Here is a 20,841-nt window from a genome sequence, read left to right on the forward strand (position 1 = left end):
ACACTATTTTGTTCCTTTATTATGTACCATTAACCTGGGAAGGTGCATGTGCTGAACCTTTAATTAGCATAGAGAGAAAAGCTTTAAAGGTACATCAATGGTCATTAAGGTCAAATTATGTATCTTAAAAAAAATAATCAAGGTGACATAAGTAGTAAAAGTACAAAAGATGTACCCTCGATAGTACCTCTACAGCGACAAGGGAAAAAGTGCAGTTTTAGTAGGTTTATTTCTGACAGTGTACAGTAGCTGTTAAATAGCGAATGATGCGTGCGTGGGGGTGTTGGTGTAGGCAGCGAATCCCACCGCGCGCGTGGTGTCTCCCCTTACGCACGCGCACAGCGCTCGTTACTGAATGTGGCCGCTCGCTCGCTCGCGCTCAGTCGCTGACATCGGCTGCGCGTCACTGAAGGCTGTTGCTTGCGCGAAGTGGACCAAGAGGATCTGATGAAGGTGAGGCACAGTCTGCCTGCTCGTTGCTCGTTTACCGTTTGCGTGCGCGACACCTTCTCTCGACTCGTGGCAGCTTGACGGCGAGCCGCAAGAGCGAGCGAGACCATGCCGTAGAACTGCAAACGAACTCAAAGTTTGCCGCGCAATCAGGCGGATGAGTACAGCTGCGAATCTGACGCGCTTTATAGAGGAAACAACAGCGTAGAGGAAGGTGAGTGAAGTCGCGCGCACCTGTTTCTCAACACACCGAGTTCTCATTCACAACTACAAAAAAACAACAACAAACAAACAAAAAAACCTTACTAAGAAGATCATACTAAGGCAAAGCATCACCTAGTGTTGAATAAACCTTGCGTCAGACATGACATACAGGCTGTAATTCTGTAAATATATAAACATAACGTTGCTGTAAACATTCAACGCTGTTCCTTTAACACTGGACAGCTCTCGTGTTCTAACCGAGCTAGAATTTTAATATAAAAATGAGTAAAAGAAAACGAGTTAAAACAGAAATGACGGTTTTCCTAAATCCCAGCAACATCCTTTCCTGTGTAATTAACTTTGTTTTGAAAATGAATGTTTACATTCATTATTTTGTTTGATATATCCGCCTTGTTGCTCTTGCTGTTCATTCAAAAGCAAAAGGTGACTCCACTAGGTTTACTATAACGGGCTATTTTGAGAACACTGAAGAAAACAAGGCACATTTATTTGTCCTTGTGGTGGTACTGTTATTCTTTGTACCGTTAATATGAATGTGCATCTGGAAATGTAGATAATGTGTACCTTTAAAAAGATTATTGGACCATAATTAGTTTTTGGTGCACCGTTTTTAAATGTACATTACATTCATCTTCCTAGGTAAAGGATACAGTATATTAAAGGTAAACAGATGTACCCCTCAGAGTATCAGTGCAGTGCTAAGGAAAGGTAAAGTTTAGTACCCTTTTATCTAGAGTGAAGTGTTATCGAGTAACTGCTTTATTTGTGAAAAAAGTATCTAGTGAAATCAGTGTGAATTTGTATGAAACACTAGTGATTCTTCTTGTGCAGTAAGCGCTCTGATGGGTTAATGTACACACAGTACCAAGGTCAACAATTAATAACAAAGAGGAGTTAAAATTATATTCCCTGTAATTGAAAAATTGAAAAATATGTGGAAATTTGAAGGTTATGAGTGTATATGTCCATGATGACAGTTTGATGTTGTTTATTACTATCATGTTGTGTTTTCTTTCATCAAGCTTTCATTTAGACTGGAGTGATTAGGGCTACCAGCCAGAGATGTTATCATTTATCTCTGAGGGCGTATTGTTGATTATTATTGACTACAATGGCATTGATAGAATTGTGATTGATGTTTTTCATTATTATTATTGTGTATTTCCTCCATTTCTTATTACAACATTACTGCATCATTGCTGAATGACATTTCTTCTTTATTTACTGAACTTTATATCATTACAATTTATTTAGTGTGTGTATATATGTGTGTGTATGTATATATATATATGTATATATATATATATATATATGTGTGTATATATATATATATATATATATATATATATATATATATATATTCAATATACAATATATTATAGTATGTTATAGCATGATGATCAGGTTTAGAGTGTGTTCATGGTTTAGAGTGTACAGTATGATACTCAGGTTTAGAGTGTTTAGTTTACCATTGTATAAACAAACACTCAGTCATGGACAGGTTTGCATTGTCTTTTTTCCTCTGTATTTCAACTGGTCGGTTCTTTGTTCACACTATTTTTAAATTTTTGTTGTGCACGGAAAGCACCACATGTGCTCATGACAATAATTTTTACACCATTACAGTATATTGGTATTGTGTAATGTGAAAGCTATTACTATTTTCACAGCCACAGATCTAATTGTAATAATGTACTATTTTAAAGTAAGTAAAACAAATACAGCAATACTGCTGTACTAAGATAGAAGACAGAACTGCTTAACATGTCAAACAGAAAAATACGACTTGATTTTCAGTCAAACAAACAGTAGCAAAATACTTTGCTGTGGGGTTGATTAAAGGGTCTTTACAAGGTTGCTTTAAAAAGAAATTGTATTAATACATTGAAAAAACCAGACGTGGCAAAAACAAGAAATGCTTTACTACAAATACTGAAATGCTGATACCGCTATATGCCTAGGAGAGGCAGAATAGTTTAGTTGATGTTACAGTGACAGTCCCTCTCATGTATCATGTGTCTCATATGTCCTGTGTGTCCTATGTGTCATATACTGTATGCCACCTGATCTGTGGTTAGGGCTGCACATCATACACATGGCATGATTACAGGGTTTGGACAGGAGATAACAGATTACTCTTCACTGAGTAGGGATCACTTTGTAGCACCTTCCATCCTTCATCTGAGATTGATGGACTTGGCTGGAAAGTTTATAGTTATTGATGATTTGTTCTGCTGTGACGGATGCCACACGCTGCCTACACTCCTGCCCACAAACACATGGCAACAGATGATAACACACTTTTGGCTCATTTGCCGGAGAGAATAAACAGATACAGTACCTTGGCTTGTCCTCTGCCAGACCTGTGAGGGCTGTTTGAAAACCTCTGTTATTTACTAATCAACAATTGGTCCTTTTTTGAAGAATTATAAAGGGATGATAATTGTGGTTCATTTATAATTGAGCCTGCCTTCTCTGACCATGGTGTAATTTCTGCGCTCTTATAAGGTTCCATGGCAACAGGCAGCATAACCCAACTGAACCCTCTGTCATACTGTAAATAGCTAACCGTATCCTTCTGTGGAGCTCAAGATCCTTTTCTGCCCTTGATAAGATCTTGGACAGTGGTATATATGTGGTTATATACTCATATAATGACATATTGTTCTAAATGTAACTATTAATCAGAAAATATATCGAGCATTTGGTGTAAATTTGTCATTTTATTTTACATTGAATTTCATATGAAATTTATTTTAATTGAATATTGTCACAGTTCTAGTTTAATACTGTGCTCACTTGAAGGTTAAGAGCTATTGCCATAATATGAAAAGATATTTATTCCTCATTATTAAAAGATATGCTAAATCCCTGTAAGACTTTAATGTGTCAGAGCAAACAGATCAATACACTGTGTATATGTCTATGTATTCTATATTGAGTAATATTGTAGAAACTCTTTTTCTATAATATTTCTGCTTTTTTTGTGTGAAAAAGACCAGCCAATCTTTAGCTGTCCAATTTTGGTGAGCCTGTGCTCACTGTAGCCTCAGAGTCCTGTTCTTTGATAAAAAAGGAGTGGAACACCATGTAGTCTTTTACTGTTGTAGGCCATCCTCCTCAAGATTTGGTATGTTGTGCATTCTGAGATGCTTTTCTGCTCTCCATCGCTGTAAAGAGTGGCTATTTGAGTTACCAGTTACAAAGGCGTTTCATCCTGCAGAACTGTCACTCACTGGATGTATTTTATTTATTTATTTTTTGCACAGTTCTCTGTAAATTCTAGAGACTTTTGTGCTTGAAAATCCCAGGAGATCAGCAGTTTCTGAAATACTTAACTCAGCCCCTCTGGCACCAACAGTCATGCCACAGTAAAGTCACTGAGATAAAATATTTCTCCTTTCTGATGTTTGACATGAACCTTAACTGAAGCTCTTGGCCTATTTCTGCATGATTTTATGTATTGCCCTGCTGCCACATGATTGGCTGATTGGATAGCATGAATGAGCAGGGACACAGGTATTCCTTTTAAAGTGGGTGGCCAGTGTATATACTGCATTTGTTCATACAGATGCAATATAATACTTCATGTTTGGCAAGATGTCAGATTCAGCAAAGTTTTTAGTCGATTAAGTCAAGGAGAGACACCTGTCTATCTAGAATGTATATTGATTACCCTGTGCTGTGTGTGTTCAGGCTGAAAATCAAGGTACTACATCTATCAGATGTATTAGTGCTGTACCTATCAGACAAAGCCTCAATAACAAAGCAGAATTTTGTCTTTAATTCACTTCCCTCCTGTTCACCCTGTCAGAAGGATGCCATGTGATCATTTCCTCATCCTGCATTAAGCACTGAAAGCTATATCAGGCATTTCAATATTGACATCATGTCTAGCACTGCAGATTAGATATGTCCTATGTATTCAGTTTAGCTTTTTTTTGTCAGACTTGTATACTGCTTTTTATTTCTATTTCAGTCTCCCAAGAAGTAAAAATCAAAGAAAACAAAGAAAATGATCATAAAACAATGCAGAACCTAAGCCTCACACATTTGATTGTGAATAATACATATATAATGCAAAATCTATTTTGGTGCTAGCACAGAAATATCTGTTAGATACTTTTAACTTCAAAGAACCAGGAATACCAGCACACGTTGTGAGAAAGTCCAGAGATGTCACAGGATTTCAGTTTGCATTTTTCATGGTATGATGCATCCGTCAGATGTGTTATGTGTGATTTCTACTGCCATTTCCATGTCCCCTGAGGAGCTGGGATTGAACTATCTGTGAGATCTTAACCTTTCATGTGCTCCACCACAACTGGATAGGCATCTATTTTGAGAGTACTTTGTCTGCTTGTTTTTTCTTTTACGCTTATGCTTTCAGTGTTTTCGGAAACAAAGCTAACAGAGGCAGAGAGACAGCCATCTGATGTGCACTGATTATGGTACGTAGAGCTAAAACCGATGACAGTTCTATGTTTGTGGCATCAAGTAATAAAACCTGATTGACAGTCTGTGCAAACAAGGTCATTGCAAGGTGTCTCCACACACAGCAGACATTTTAATAGCTCACTGAAATGCATAACTGGATCTCAGTGTGGGATTTTTGATTTATTTAACGTGACTAAAATTAAGGAAGAATCTATTGCCAGCATATACACTCACCATCCACATTAATAGGAACACCTGTACACCTGCCCATTCATGCAGTTATCCAATCAGCCAATCATATGCCAGCAGTTAATTGAATAAAATCATGAGGATACAGGTTAAGAGCTTCAATTCATGTTCACATCAAACATCAGAATGGAGAAAAAATGTGATCTCTGTCACTTTGATTGTGGCATGGTTGTTGGTGCCAGATGGGCTGGTTTGAGTATTTCATAACCTGCTACAGATTGCATACAACAGTTTCTAGAATTTATACATATATATTCATCTTTAGTGGATCTGGAGCCTGTCCCAAGATCATAGGGCAGGAATACATACTGTATGGTACCGTTCACATCTCTGGGCAGTTTAACGTAACCATTCCACCTATGGGCTTGTTTCTGGAAGTTGGGAGGAAACTGAAATACACTGACAAGGTCGAGAACATGGAAATCTCCATACAGACAGTAACCCGAGCTCTGGATTGAATCAGCAGCTGTGATCTAATAATCTTGCATGTGATGTGATAGCTTGGGCTTCAAAATCTATGCAGAATGTCACCAATCAACGCCATTTTATTTGTGAATGAATCAATTCATGAGCATGCAGTCAGCTACATGAAGAGCCAATGAGAAAGAATTTAGATTTAGCTTGAAGAACGGGTGAATGTGTCAGCCAACACTCAGCTGATGCAAAAGTTGAATTAACACTGCATCTCAGCTAACCCATATATAATGAATAATAATATAATCACATTCTCGATTGATAATCTCTAAATTTGGCCGATCTCATGAACCGATTGCAATTTGATTACGTAAAACGTGAGGACGCAAAACACATGATGAACGTTAAACTTTAGCGCTGCAGTCATGTCATCACCAGTGTGGAATTATTACGAGGTCTCAAGAAACAATGAAAAAGTCGCCATTTGCCGTGTATTTTTAAAGGCCTATTAAAATGTTCATTGTAAAATAAATATCTGTTGTGCTTATTTATTTGATTCTCAATAAAAACAACAGTCTACAACATTACTGTAAGTAATATAACCAAGGGAACATCTGTGGTATTACTTTATCTGGAAAGAAAGGTTAACAGTGACTGTCAAAAGAAAGCGTACATATCACTTATATAAAGCTTGAACGATCAGGATCGGTTTCAGCTGATCATGATGACAAGAAATCAGTAATCGGTATCGGCTGCAAAAATCCTGATCGGAGCATCCCTACTGATAATGGATACTAATGTGCAGAGAACATTTCTCAGACCATACAGGAAACGACCTCTGTCCGATCTCTGCTCATGGTTGTGAGTATATATATATGGATAAACAACATGCATGTACAGTAGTTGCTTCTGCTAAGCATAAACTTTCTTTTCGCATGTTTTAGATGATGAGACAGGTCTTCTCCAATTCCAGCTATTCAACTCATTTCAGCGATTTCATTGTAGTTAACATAAGGGTTAAATGTACGGTTCATTATTGTTCCTTCATTCATTTCCTAGACATGGTGCACCAGCGTGACGCCTTATACATATACATGCATATGTTTATTTAATGCTTCAGAACTGTAATATAGAACCAATTCAACTATCTAATTAGAGACCCTAAAATGTTCCACATCACTGACACAGCATTTGATAATTGCTGTTTTAATGGACATTTCTGCTTTATTCATTGTGCTCAACTGTATGTAAATGTGTGTGAGAGAGAAAGAGAGTGTGAGAGCACAGTATTTTAGCAAGTGCTGATTAGAAATGTGTGAAAAACATGACATTTAACAAATTTACTTCCAACTCATGGAAAATGAAAAGTCATATTTATATATAACCTAGACATTTTTGTGAAGCAGAGATCATGAGCTTTAATCTCAAACGTTTTATTCCTTGGTATAGGTTCCTGTAGCAGATGTCAAGAAAAAGTCGTCACCTTTATTTCTATAGCACATTTAAAAGACAGCAAGTGTCATCCAACGTGCTTCACAGTATAATCTTATCAGTATAAGATTAAGACAGAATGAAATAAAATAATAACAACACAATTATTAAATCTAATAAAGTAAATAAGACAATAGGGAGACTGCAAAAACAATGACCCCAATATCAACACAAAAACAAAGAGACAGCTCGATGATAGAGACCTTACAAGGACTCCGATGCCTTGGAGAATAAATATGTCTTCAAAATTGGATATAAAAATGTCTGTTATGGGGGATGACTTTATAAACAATGGTAAAATATTCCACAATCTTGAGGTAGCAAAATTAATTAGGTGCATTACTAATGATGTCAGTGGAAGATCCTCACAAGGATTTATTTCCCCTTTTGGCTGCTCCTATTTTGTGTCGCTACAGCGGATCGTCCGCATGTTTAATTCTGGCACAGGTTTTACGCCAGATGCCCTTTCTGATGCAACCCTTCCCATTTTCTGGGATTGGGACTGGCACTGAGAGTGCACTGGCTTGTGCAACCCTCCAATGGCTGGGGTTGGCTCCCTGACCAGGAATCGAACCTGGGAATCGTAGCTTCTCAATGTACAGGCACAAGTCTAACGTTGAGCATAGATTTACGTCCTCTAACAGATGTCCCAGCATTCGTAGAGCAGTTATCAGGTGCAATTCTGTTTCATGTTGAAAGTGGGCTAAATACCTAGTCATTCCAAGGTTACACTTAACATGACTGATACCCACAAAAATAAAACACGGGTCACTTTGTCGCTGAAGGGACCAGCAGCCTGAGTGGTCCTCATGGCTCTGATTGCAATCGTGTTGACATGTTGCTGGCTTTTGGTACCTTGTCATCCTCATCGTTCGTTTACTCAAAGCGAATGCCAGACTCACCGAGGGCTTTGCAAGGCATGCTGGGAGCATATGATGAATTCAAAAGTGCAAGGACAAAGCAGTGCTTATAAAGGTTAAGGACACAAGCACCAATGTAAAAGCCAAGCAATCTGATAGGCTTTAGATTTATAGTAGCTGGCCTAATTTATGTTGCAGTTTGTGTAAAATAATAATACACACTTAAAAACAATCAGCTCATTGAAAGTTTTACAAAGTTGTTTAGTGAAGCTCTTATTTGTATTCTAGCATGATCAGGACATTTGGTAATCCTTTTTATCCCCTTTTTTATTAGATGAAATGGATAGTTTATTCCTAATTTATTTTAAATAGAAAGAACATCCTCAGAGGCTCTTAGTTTATGGTCCATTAGCCACTGATATGATGGTCATCTCTGTAGCACATCTGGGGCCTCATTTCAGAGTAGTTTATAACACTTAGGAAAAGAGGTTATATAGAAAATGTGTTAGATTACTGACTGGGTGGCTTACCCATAAGGGTTGCATATGTACTGTAGACATTAAATACCAAGTTAGGCAAATAGACGTTGTCTGGAGTGTTTTTGATTATTCCAGAAATATGTTATGCACCATAATTAGAGGCACTGCAGATCAGGATTTTCTTTTTCTTTTTTGAAAAGCTGTGTTTGTGAGATGATGTTCAATCGTTCATCCCCTTGTGTTTTATTTTGATAAGTTCTATGCTTTGAAAATGTGCTTTCTGTATCTGGGTGACACTTGTCAGACGCAACAAAAGGAAATGTGACATATTTCTTTGTTAGACACCATGGCTATGCGACATTTTGTCTGTTCCTAAGTAACAAAGTAATCTAAGAGATTCAATACAAACACTTATCTGAGCACAGTGACATTTCAGAGACAAACAACAAGACCAAAATCAGTGAGAAATGTAAATCCTAATGCTACAGACAGGGGTGTAAATGCTTTTCTTTTCTTTTTTTTTTCACTAACAAAATAGGATGCAGAAGTCTGCTCGAAATCTCTTCTGACTTGCATTTCCAGCATTTGACGGACACCTTGTTGTAAAGAAAAGAATGATGGCTAGCTCAAAGCTGTCAGAACTGACCTTAGCTTCTTTATTAATTGCCAAAACAATCAGCAAATTTTATCTGCTGTCCTTTCAATTTCAATTAGTTTTCTGTTGGTAAAGTTTTAGCGGTTTATTTGGCTGATCATTACTGAGGTCATTAAAATGTAATTACTTTAATACCTTTAGCCATTGCTATGAGTTTCCATATGTCTGGAGTTCATAATATCCTTAACTGTATCAGTAGAATAACGGAAGGAGGCAGAAAACCAGTAGTAGGAGTTAAAATGCCAAGCTGTAGCTCAGTAATCGATATGATGTGCCTGGGGGGGACATCAATGCATCTAGGTCTATAGTGGCCTGCCCCACTCATCATTTATAAAATATTTGACCTTAAATCATCTTCACAAAACTCCCCATGAACCACGAGAGTTACCGACAAGATGCACTCTACGCTTTAGGATGTGCTGTGAAGTGAACTAGAAGCACTTGCACCACAGAATTGCAAATGTGTTGTTAGGAGAGAAGGGATTTCTAAAGCTGCTCTTTTCCACAGGGTGGTGCGAGAAAAGGAGGGATGAAGGCAGCAAGGATGCTCAGTTCACTTTCTTGCAGATGTATTTTTAATGCCCCTTCACACAAGCAGCCCAGCCAAAAAGAGCACTCATCAACTTTTTCAAGCCATGGCGCATTGAAGAAGCATGATGCTTGAAGCTGGTGCCAGCAGCACCTGACTCTCTGTCTTGCCAAAACGAATGCCATTTGCGTGCGTAGTTACTCTACATGCATCCAGTCAGTCTCCCTGAGAATATTAAGAGATGTTTAGCTTTCAGAAATAATCCACCACGATCATGCTGTCAGTATTCAGAGCACCAAACCATGTAATTGCTGATTATTCGATTACATGATACTGTTATCATGGAATGCATATCGTAATGGCTGTCTCTAGTCATCTTTAGCAAAGCACTTTTAGCCTGAGCTGCAGCTCACATTTCACACAGCCCATTATACTGCACAATAATATCTCTTTGCATATCTGAACAGTACATTATATTTAGCGTCAATTCCAATTCTGTTAGACCAGATTTACTCTGAAGCAATCTCAGCAGATTACGATCATTGATCGACGGTCCAGTGAAAGTTTTATGGCAGCAGGTGCTTCCCAGATTTGACAAGATAAGTTAGTGTGGAGGTCAAACAGATAAAAAGAAGCTCATTCTTGTGTACAGCTGACCGTGAACTGCTGCAGTAAACCCAGAGGGTTGACATTGTAAACCCTTAGGCATTGTATTGCAGGGTATGGAGGGGTGCAAAGAGCTCACCTTTAGAGAGCTATGATCTCAACAAGAGTCATTTTATTCTCAACTCCATCTCTGCTAGTGAAACCTACTACTTTGAAGAAAAAATTCTCTCTGAAAACCTGAGCTGTGATTAAGCCTCAGTAAGTGCTGCTGGCTCCTTTTTTTTTTATTATTTATTTATTTGATTTTTTTTTTAGGTCAGACACCATCCTCAGACAGTGTCTCTCTGTCTTTCCCAGTTTTTCTGTATGCATTCCCAATATCCATCACAGAGCTGTGATCATGTACAATGTACCTACTTATGACAAAGCAATTCTTTATTCTCCAGTCTGACGGAGTGTAAGGGCAGACAGGACTGAACGAATATGCTCTTGGTGTTGCTGTTCGTTGCACATGAAAACAGCCTGACTGGATCTGTGCATCAGTAAGAATAGCATAACAGTGAGCTGGCGTAGACAAGGTCTCTACAGTCACACCCAGCAGACAGGAGTGGATAGAGACAGATGGCAGAGGGAGGAATGATGTCACATCACAGATGAAGATAAGGCTGCCACATAAGTAACCTGTGCTCTGATTACAGTGCTACAAAATGATCACGTACTATTGTGTCTGGCTCAGGTGCAGTGCCTTATACTGCTAAGAATGCTGTCAAAAGACTTGTGTGACTGATATTGATGCTGTTGGGGTTTTTTTCCATTCTATTCCCTCAGAAAAATCTGACTAGTCTCTCCTGCTATTGCTGTCATTAATATTTTCTAAAAAAAAAAAAACTTTCTGAAGTATACTGAGCAGTGCTCTTGCTGAATACATTGCTGTCACTGGGATATGACTGATTTTTGGTTCTCCAGAGCCATAATGAATGAGCTAGAGAATGTTAGCATGCTAGGAAAACCACAGGGGATTAAATATATACACCGAGGTGATCAGATACCCCAGGTGATTCACTCTTGCCCAATAAAACAGAGTTTATAATACCACAAAAAAGAACCACACAAACTCCTCGCATTAGTCACTACCTTACTATCATGAGTTCTCTATTTAAAACAACTTCACAACTGGGTAATGATGCAAATTCCATAACGAGCATAAATTGGCTGACTATCATTCACTATATTCCATCCAGTTAGAGAACAAAATTGCTTTAGATGTTCAGCACAAAAAAAGTTAACTCTTCTGAATCTATTTTCCTCATATTGGCTCTCACTCACAGATTACCTTTTGTTTTGTTGACCTATACACTCTCGTTCTCTTTCACTTGTTGGCTCCTGCCAGTCACCGTGTTTTCATACGTTTTTCATGCCTAAAGTTGAGGTGTGATGACATTTGATGTATCTAAGATGGCATATGATGTATGTGAACAAACTTAGCATCAATCCAAACAACATTTCTTGACACAGTGCTGACATGAACTACTATTACAGGATTGTCATGGTGACAAACAGCAGCACAGGAACATGGTATTATAGAGGATTTTTTTTCCCTTTTTAACGAAACATATTACACACTAAAGCTTTAAGTTTTTAGTTGGTTTAAAGTAAAACATTTAATGTAGTTTTACTGAATGTTATTGAAAATATAGTCTTGTTTTTTTATTGGGTCCTGTGGATCCCAGTGACTATGGGTCAAAAGTTCACCTCTAGCCAAAGTACAAAAAGTAGACCGGTAAATAAGTTTTGCTTTGTGCTTATTGTATTTCATACCAATAGTGATTAAAATGATATCTCTGGGGAGGCCTGTGTGTGCAGAGTTTGCATGTTCTCCCTGTGCTTTGGGGGTTTCCTCGGGTACTCTAGTTTCCTCCCCAGTGTCCTGACACAGGAAGCATGTTGCCAGCTGCTGAGAGTTTAGTGGTCTATAGCAATGTGAAGCCTCCATAAAGAAGAGAATATTACATTACAGAGTTCATCTTGAGGTCCATCTTATCATTCAGCAGTGATAGAGCACCATCCACAAACCTTGAACTGCTGAGAGAGAGTGTGAGAGAGCGATCTGCCTTGCCTAAGGTTCCATTGTTATTACACTGACCACCAAGACCTCCTACTCTTCATACAGTCCTCTAACCCAGCCTAATAAGAACACTAAGATCTCTTCACTGTTAGGTCTACAGGCAGGAAGAAGCATTTGAATGTTTGACTCCTTTACATCTGAGTGACCTCAGTAAGTGACCTGTCTACAGTATATTAATGTTGCATGTATACAGAGACATAGACATATTGTAAAAGCATAAATGCACTGAACAGAGCTCAGTATTATCTTCTAACCAAAACTTGTACCAAAACAATACTTATAAACAAACCATCTGATGCATAGAACATCAAATGACTTGGAATATTTAAAAAAAAAAAAAAAAATCAGAACTCCGGATGCTGCAAATCTGAAAGTTCAAAATTCTTATTATTTATAATTATTTATCATTATAATAATAATTTTTATTTTCTCCAAAGCAGAATTAATCAGTTGTAAATTTTCTTATAAAGTGCTCAAGAGTAGATGTTGTTTGATTATATTTGTTCAGAAAATTTGCACAGGAACAAATGACTTATAAAGATATATATTGTCATACACCATATTGCAATAGAGTTATTAATATCTAGTTTAACCTAAAGTATTTTCTAAAATATTCAGTTGGTTTGCACTGATGCACTTTTGAACGTCTTTTATGTTTCAAGGTTTTATTAAACTTTAAATTAACCATATTTTACATTCTTATTATTTACAAGCTCTAAATTGAAAATACCAGATTTAATTACATTTTTAGAAGCATCTGTGATAATCATACTGTAATTATAACTAAAGTGGGATCTTTTAATGAATGTAGATCGTAGACAAAAACAAATTAAGAAACTCTATTGTGTTATGTTAAACATATTACACATAGTGTCAAAATAAAAATGTTCCTATTTATTTTTAACAAAAGCTGTGTGGCTTCTGAGGTTTCTGCCTGTAGTGTACTTATTGTGTAAAATATCCCTGTTAGATCTTCAGGAGCAAGTGAATACTAATATATGCAGTCTATGAATATTAGTCTCTCTGTTTAGAGCATACCAGTCAAGTTGCAGAAAGAGATCGTTTCCTTCTGGTGACTCCTAAATGAAAAGTATCATTCATGATGACATGAAGATGGTAACTAAATTGATTTTTTGTATAACAGAGGATTCTAATTAAAATTAGTAAGTGCAACAGAAAGCACTAATAATAATTTTGATATGGTGAGATGAGGAGCAGAAAGTGCATTAAAAGTATACCAGGAGCCATCACTTCAAACAGGCTGACAGGGCTGTTCTCTAATAGTTTCAGACAAGATCAATTAGACAACAATGCTATCGCTGTCCTATCTTGTAGCCTGCTGTTGAGCTAATTAGTAGCTCCTGCATGTTCTCATCTGTCATGTTGAGGACATTCAGTAACAGAGGGCTAATTGTACATTTGGTGTGTAAAATGAGACTCAAACTGAACCTTGTCACTTGCAGCTCCACATCAGCCTGGCTCTGGTTAGTTTCATGTAATGGTTTTGCTATTTTCAGTTTATTATTGAAGCAGATTACACTGGTCCATTTATATGGTGCATATGGTTTATACTGGTCCATTTATTCCTCATGGTTCGTCAATTATTGAGGTTGCAATACATCATTGAGCATACATCTTACTTACAAAGAGTAAAAGTCTTTTATTGAATGTGTTTAATTATATGTTAATAGGAAAACATTGGAGACACTGAAACAAAGTATGACTTCTTTACCCTTAGGCAAAACCCATTTGTTGTCACTGCATGTAGCACATGTGGTCCATTACCTTCAAAAATACAAAAAAAATTCTATGACATCACAAACTCAGGAACTCAGTGCTGAAACTTAAAATGTAGCTGTAATTATGATAAGGAAACAGCAGTGAAATACTGTAGCTGTGAAAATGTATCACCAAAACCCAGATATACCTGACGCACATAACATAGAAAAAACCTTTCCCTTGAAATCTGCTATAGCTGTTTTTACTCTGTCCTAGTGTATCAGATGACACGTTCCATAGTTAAACATTGTCACATGTTTTAGCAAAGACCAGTATTAGCCTAGGCTTAGCAAACACCTGGGTGGTGATTATCACATTTGGATGAAGTTGTTGATAAGCTTATGTCTGAACTTGACAAGATAAAGTGCAGTGTCCTCTATAAGTCCTGACCATGTGTGCTGCTGTTTGTTGTCAGATGAAATCTGCAGGATTTGGCGATGGAGGACTCTTCACCGAGAGCTACTGTAACATCTGCAATGCTCAGCTCATCTCTGAGTCACAGCGTGTTGCGCACTATGAGGTGAGACTTCATGTTACATACACATACACACAGAACACACATTCAGTGATGTTATTCACACTTTTTCTCCGTTGGCTGTTTAACACGCTCTCTCACACACAAACACGCACACATACACACCTGTCATTAGACTCTCACTTTCCTCACGTTCTTATATTTTCTGTGAACATGTAACTGAGATTAATTGAGGAATAATTAAAAAGTTGATAATTGGCACATCCTTAAATCATGGCATTTTTATTGCCTTCCCAAACACACAGTCCTGATAACTCTTATGTCATAGCACCATCTACCCTGTGCTTGTAAAACCAGGGCTGGGGTGAGGGGGGGATTGAGTCAGGGGTGTGGCTAAATTTTTTTATGGGATATGAAGAGGGTTTCTATCTTTTATTCACTCGAAAGCCTACAAAAGTGAGTTCCACACAAAAGCGTAGCGGGTATATTCTGCATATGGTTGGCCAATGTTGACTTTTGTGATTGTCCAGAATACCTACAGGCTGCAACCAATGGGAACACTTCTCTATCAGCGCACATCCTCACAGGACTGATCAGACCATCTCAGGGAAGTTATTGCTGCTAAAGGTGGCACAAACAGATTTTAATTTTAAGGAGGCAATTCGTTTTTTACATTGGTGATTGGTGTTTGATAACTTTTTGCTTAAAAAAACTAGATTGTGTGTTTACTCAGGTTGCCTTTGTTTTATGTTGTATTTGGTTTGAAGATCTAAAACTATTTAGTATGAGATATACACAAAAACAGAAGAAATCAGGATCGAGCAAATACAGCACTGTATATAACACAGCACTGTATTATAATGCAACATTGCTTATTGTAATGTAACATAATGTAACATTAATATAACAGTGTACTTAGTATTTAGCAATATTATACTGGAATGATAATGAGTCTTTATTGGTCACATACAGTGAGGGAAAAAAGTATTTGATCCCCTGCTGATTTTGTACGTTTGCCCACTGACAAAGAAATGATCAGTCTATAATTTCAATGGTAGATTTATTTGAACAGTGAGAGACAGAATAACAACAAAAAAATCCAGAAAAACGCATGTCAAAAATGTTATAAATTGATTTGCATTTTAATGAGGGAAATATGTATTTGACCCCTCTGCAAAACATGACTTAGTACTTGGTGGCAAAACCCTTGTTGGCAATCACAGAGGTCAGACGTTTCTTGTAGTTGGCCACCAGGTTTGCACACATCTCAGGAGGGATTTTATCCCACTCTTCTTTACAGATCTTCTCCAAGTCATTAAGGTTTTGAGGCTGACGTTTGGCAACTCGAACCTTCAGCTCCCTCCACAGATTTTCTATGGGATTAAGGTCTGGAGACTGGCTAGGCCACTCCAGGACCTTAATGTGCTTCTTCTTGAGCCACTCCTTTGTTGCCTTGGCCATGTGTTTTGGGTCATTGTCGTGCTGGAATACCCATCCACGACCCATTTTCAATGCCCTGGCTGAGGGAAGGAGGTTCTCACCCAAGATTTGGCGGTACATGGCCCCGTCCATCGTCCCTTTGATGCGGTGAAGTTGTCCTGTCCCCTTAGCAGAAAAACACCCCCAAAGCATAATGTTTCCACCTCCATGTTTGACGGTGGGGATGGTGTTCTTGGGGTCATAGGCAGCATTCCTCCTCCTCCAAACATGGCGAGTTGAGTTGATGCCAAAGAACTCCATTTTGGTCTCATCTGACCACAACACTTTCACCCAGTTGTCCTCTGAATCATTCAGATGTTCATTGGCAAACCTCAGACGGGCATGTATATGTGCTTTCTTGAGCAGGGGGACTTTGCGGGCGCTGCAGGATTTCAGTCCTTCACGGCGTAGTGTGTTACCAATTGTTTTCTTGGTGACTATGGTCCCAGCTGCCTTGAGATCATCGACAAGATCCTCCCGTGTAGGTCTGGGCTGATTCCTCACTGTTCTCATGATCATTGGAACTCCATGAGGTTAGATCTTGCATGGAGCCCCAGGCCGAGGGAGATTGACAGTTCTTTTGTGTTTCTTCCATTTGCGAATATTCGCACCAACTGTTGTCACCTTCTCACCAAGCTGCTTGGCAATGGTCTTGTAGCCCATTCCAGACTTGTGTAGGTCTACAATCTTGTCCCTGACATCCTTGGAGAGCTCTTTGGTCTTGGCCATGGTGGAGAGTTTGGAATCTGATTGATTGTGTTGCTTCTGTGGACAGGTGTCTTTTATACAGGTAACAAGCTGAGATTAGGAGCACTCCCTTTAAGAGTGTGCTCCTAATCTCAGCTCGTTACCTGTATAAAAGACACCTAGGAGCCAGAAATCTTTCTGATTGAGAGGGGGTCAAATACTTATTTCCCTCATTAAAATGGAAATCAATTTATAACATTTTTGACATGCGTTTTTCTGGATTTTCTTGTTGTTATTCTGTCTCTCACTGTTCAAATAAACCTACCACTAAAATTATAGACTGATCATTTCTTTGTCAGTAGGCAAACGTACAAAATCAGGAGGGGATCAAATACCTCTTTCCCTCACTGTACACAGTAGAGCATGGTGAAATTTTTTCTTCAAATACCCCAGCCTGTCAGGAAGCTAGGGTCGGAGTACAGGGTCAGCCATGATACGGCACCCCTGGAGCAGAGAGGGTTAAGGGTGGTAGCTTGGCAGTGCTGGGGCTTGAACCCTTGACCTTCCAATCAGTAACCCAAAGCCTTAACCGCTAAGCCACCACTGCCCAACGTCCACACAGTGTCCTTTTGTGTAAATCATGTTGATTGCTGTGTAATTTTAGGTCTTAAGTGAAGTAAAAACCAGTAACTTTAAAGTGTAGTGGATTAAAAAAAAACACACTCACCATCCACAGTATTGTGTCAGTATTGGAGAAAAATAATAATAGTATAAATAGCTACAATAAATCACTATATACAGAGTCAGCATTTATTATAAAACTAAAATAAGACTATTTCCCTTGTGTGTACACTATACATATATTTTTCACAGGGGTGCGTGTTCCTCCCACTTTCAACCTTACCTAAGTTACACGGAGAGTCACTGCATAGGAGATCTAATCTTGCACCTAGCTGTCATAATCATAGAAGTAAGAAATTAATCACTACAGACATAAGAAAATAACTACGGTAGTTATAGGAAAGTAATCAACAATAAGGTGGCGTGATATGGCCTGATACAACTTTGTAAAATACTGCCATCATTTTCCTGTGTTTATGGGAACATTTTATGTTGTGGAAATGTTTTAGCTCTTGCAGCTGCAGTTAAAGGAATCCTAAAAGACTGCTGCAGCACCCTCAGCACTCCTACTTCCCGCATACTTGCTGGCAACACTTACATTATTGCAGCTATAAACAGGCATCCCCTCACCAGCAGTCACCTTACAGAAAACTTGAAGGTGAAGCATTATATTTGACTGTTAACAAGAAATCACACTGGAGTCTCCTTCCATAGATGTTAATTAAATGTTCTCCTTATACCCCATGGAAACCTGTTAGTGACTACAGGTTTTCCTTTGTTAGCACATTTGAGAATACAAAACCTGATTATTATTAGGCAACATTAAATGCAGAGTATCTTCCCTGTGTAAGTTCCTGTAATGTAGTTGTTATTAAACATTATTTAACAATATTAAATATTAATTAAACACAATTTTTTAAAAACACAACAGATTTCAAGATGTATTATTTTTTTCCCAAAAAATTAACCCAACATTCGGAAACCAGGTGAGAAAAAATAAGTACACCCTTCCTACTTCCACAGTCATGTCACAGTCAGAGAGTAATTAGCAGTAAGGTGATAGTAATGAAATGCATAAAAAAAGTTAATCATCAAGAAGTGTGACTACCTCTGTAAAAGGAGAACTTTTGGCAATTTGGTGTTCTGGAGTTCTCAGGTGTGTGTCTATGTCATGCCATGAAGAAAGAATATCAGCCATGACCTCAGAGTAGCAATTGTTGCTGCCCTTCAATCTCTGGAATATTACAAGGCTTACAATCTCCAAATAATTTGAAATTCACCATTCTACAGTGAGAAGGATTGTTTACAAATGGAGACAGTTGCCAATCTTCCCAGGAGTGGGCTTTCCAGCAATTTCAGACCAATCTCAACCCATTTAATGCTCAGAGATATAAAGAAAACCCAAAGCTCCATCATGTGCTCTACAGGCCTCTGTAAGCACATTAAATGCTTATGTTCATGACAGCACCATCAGAAAAAGACTGAACAAGACTGGCTTTCATGGATGTATGGCTATTGGAAAAAGCTCCTTCTCTCCAAAAAGAATAGGACAGCATAACTTTGCAAAATTGCATCTTAACAAACCACGACGGTTCTGGAACAATATCCTTTGGACTGATGAGACCAAGGTGGAGATGTTTGGCCATCATGCACAGCACCATATTTGGCGAAAACCAAACACAGTGTATCACACTGTGTATCAACTGTCAAGCATGATGGTGGAGGGGTGATTTAAGCTTGTTTTGTAGCCATATGACCTGGGAAACTTGCAGTCATTGAGACAACAATGAACTCCACTTTATACAAGAATATTCTTGAGTCAAATGTGAGGCCATCTGTCCAGGAAGCTCATCTGAAATTGGGTCATGCAACAGGACAATGATCCCAAGCACACCAACAAATCAACATCTGAATGGCTAAAGAAGAAAAAAATCAGAATGGCCAAGTCAGAGTCCAGACCTCAACCTCATTGAGATGCTGTGGCGGGATCTTTGTATAAAGAAATACCCTCAAACATCAGCGAATGAATGAATGTTGTAAAGAAAAGTGGGCCAGAATTTTTCCCACAGTTCACATAAAATGTTTACTTAAAGTTATTGTGACTTAACTAAAGGTTCTACATATTACTGAATTATAGGATGTACTTATTTTTTTCCACCTGGTTTCTGAATGTTGATTTACATTTTTTTTTGGGGGGGGGGGGGGGGGACTGAAATCTTTTGTGTTTTTTGTTGTCATCTGAGTTAATTTGCTTACAGAATTTAGTGAGGGCCACACAATTGTTATTTAGGCCCTGATAAATAAAAGCAAAGAATTGAAGGAGGGTGTACTTTCTTTTTCCCATAACTGCATAGCTTTTGATTTAGCTTGCAGTTGACGTTATTTATCAGTGCTGTGTTGTTATAAAAAAAAATATCCATACATTTTCATCATTCAGAATAAAGAATTTTTCAGCAATGTGGCATGCGTATATTTAATTGTTTGTATTATTATTACTATTTGTTTATTTTGTTTACTTGTTTATTTAATAAATTATTAATTACTTGGGGTTAGTGATTGCGTCCTCTTGTCTGAAGCTGAAACTAAATAATTTTGCTTCCTTTAATATCCAACCACACAGTATTGGATATTCTTTTGTATTTACAATACAATACCCCCCCCCCCCCCACACACACACACTAGTCTACACGTACTCCTAAAGTTGATAATCATTGGTCTAATAATATTTTGCACTTTGTACTCTGGTAAAGAATAGCTAAACACTAAGCTTGTGCATTTTTCACAGCCTGCTTTTAAAGCTGTAATCTAGTCCTCCTCTCTCAAGACTCTCAACCTCAGAGAAAGTAATTTAAGGACTGATCATTAAAGAATCATTCCCATGCATTATTTACAGCCCTCACTTTGTGCCTTTCTGGACTACAAACTATGCAATCAGTAGATTAACAGGTTTAGCTAATGAGGACAAACCCTAAGTGTAAGAATCTGTGTAGCAGACAGAGTGTCTCTGAGTGGCAGTTTAGCTCTGCGAGATTTATTTACATAGCAGCTCCAGTAACCGAAGCACTATATTTAGTGATGGATTTTCTGGCTCTTATTTCATTGGCCTGTCATCTCTCATCTAGACTGTCCATTCTCAGATTGCACATTGTTTAGATGAGTATGGTTGAATTTATTGCAGGCTGCATGCAGACCAGCTTTATATTCACTGAAAACCAACTAGAAAAGTTGTTTAGCATTAGACTTCACTGAACTACTCATTCCAGAGCAGTGAATGTGGTGT

At 38.0% G+C, this 20,841-nt stretch overlaps 1 protein-coding gene across 1 annotated transcript in view; it reads left to right on the forward strand.

The window, feature by feature from the left end:
* Positions 1-204: 204 nt before the first annotated feature.
* The window catches only part of zgc:171482 (zinc finger protein), a 76,192-nt gene continuing 55,555 nt past the window's right edge, over positions 205-20,841 (forward strand). Inside the window, exons 1-2 of the mRNA XM_053621250.1 lie at positions 205-664; positions 14,715-14,819. Coding sequence (XP_053477225.1) covers positions 14,715-14,819 — 105 coding nt within the window. The 5' untranslated portion in view covers positions 205-664. The remainder of the gene's footprint in view (positions 665-14,714; positions 14,820-20,841) is intronic.

Source organism: Ictalurus furcatus, chromosome 3, assembly GCF_023375685.1.
Source record: "Ictalurus furcatus strain D&B chromosome 3, Billie_1.0, whole genome shotgun sequence".
Taxonomy (NCBI): Eukaryota; Metazoa; Chordata; class Actinopteri; order Siluriformes; family Ictaluridae; genus Ictalurus; species Ictalurus furcatus.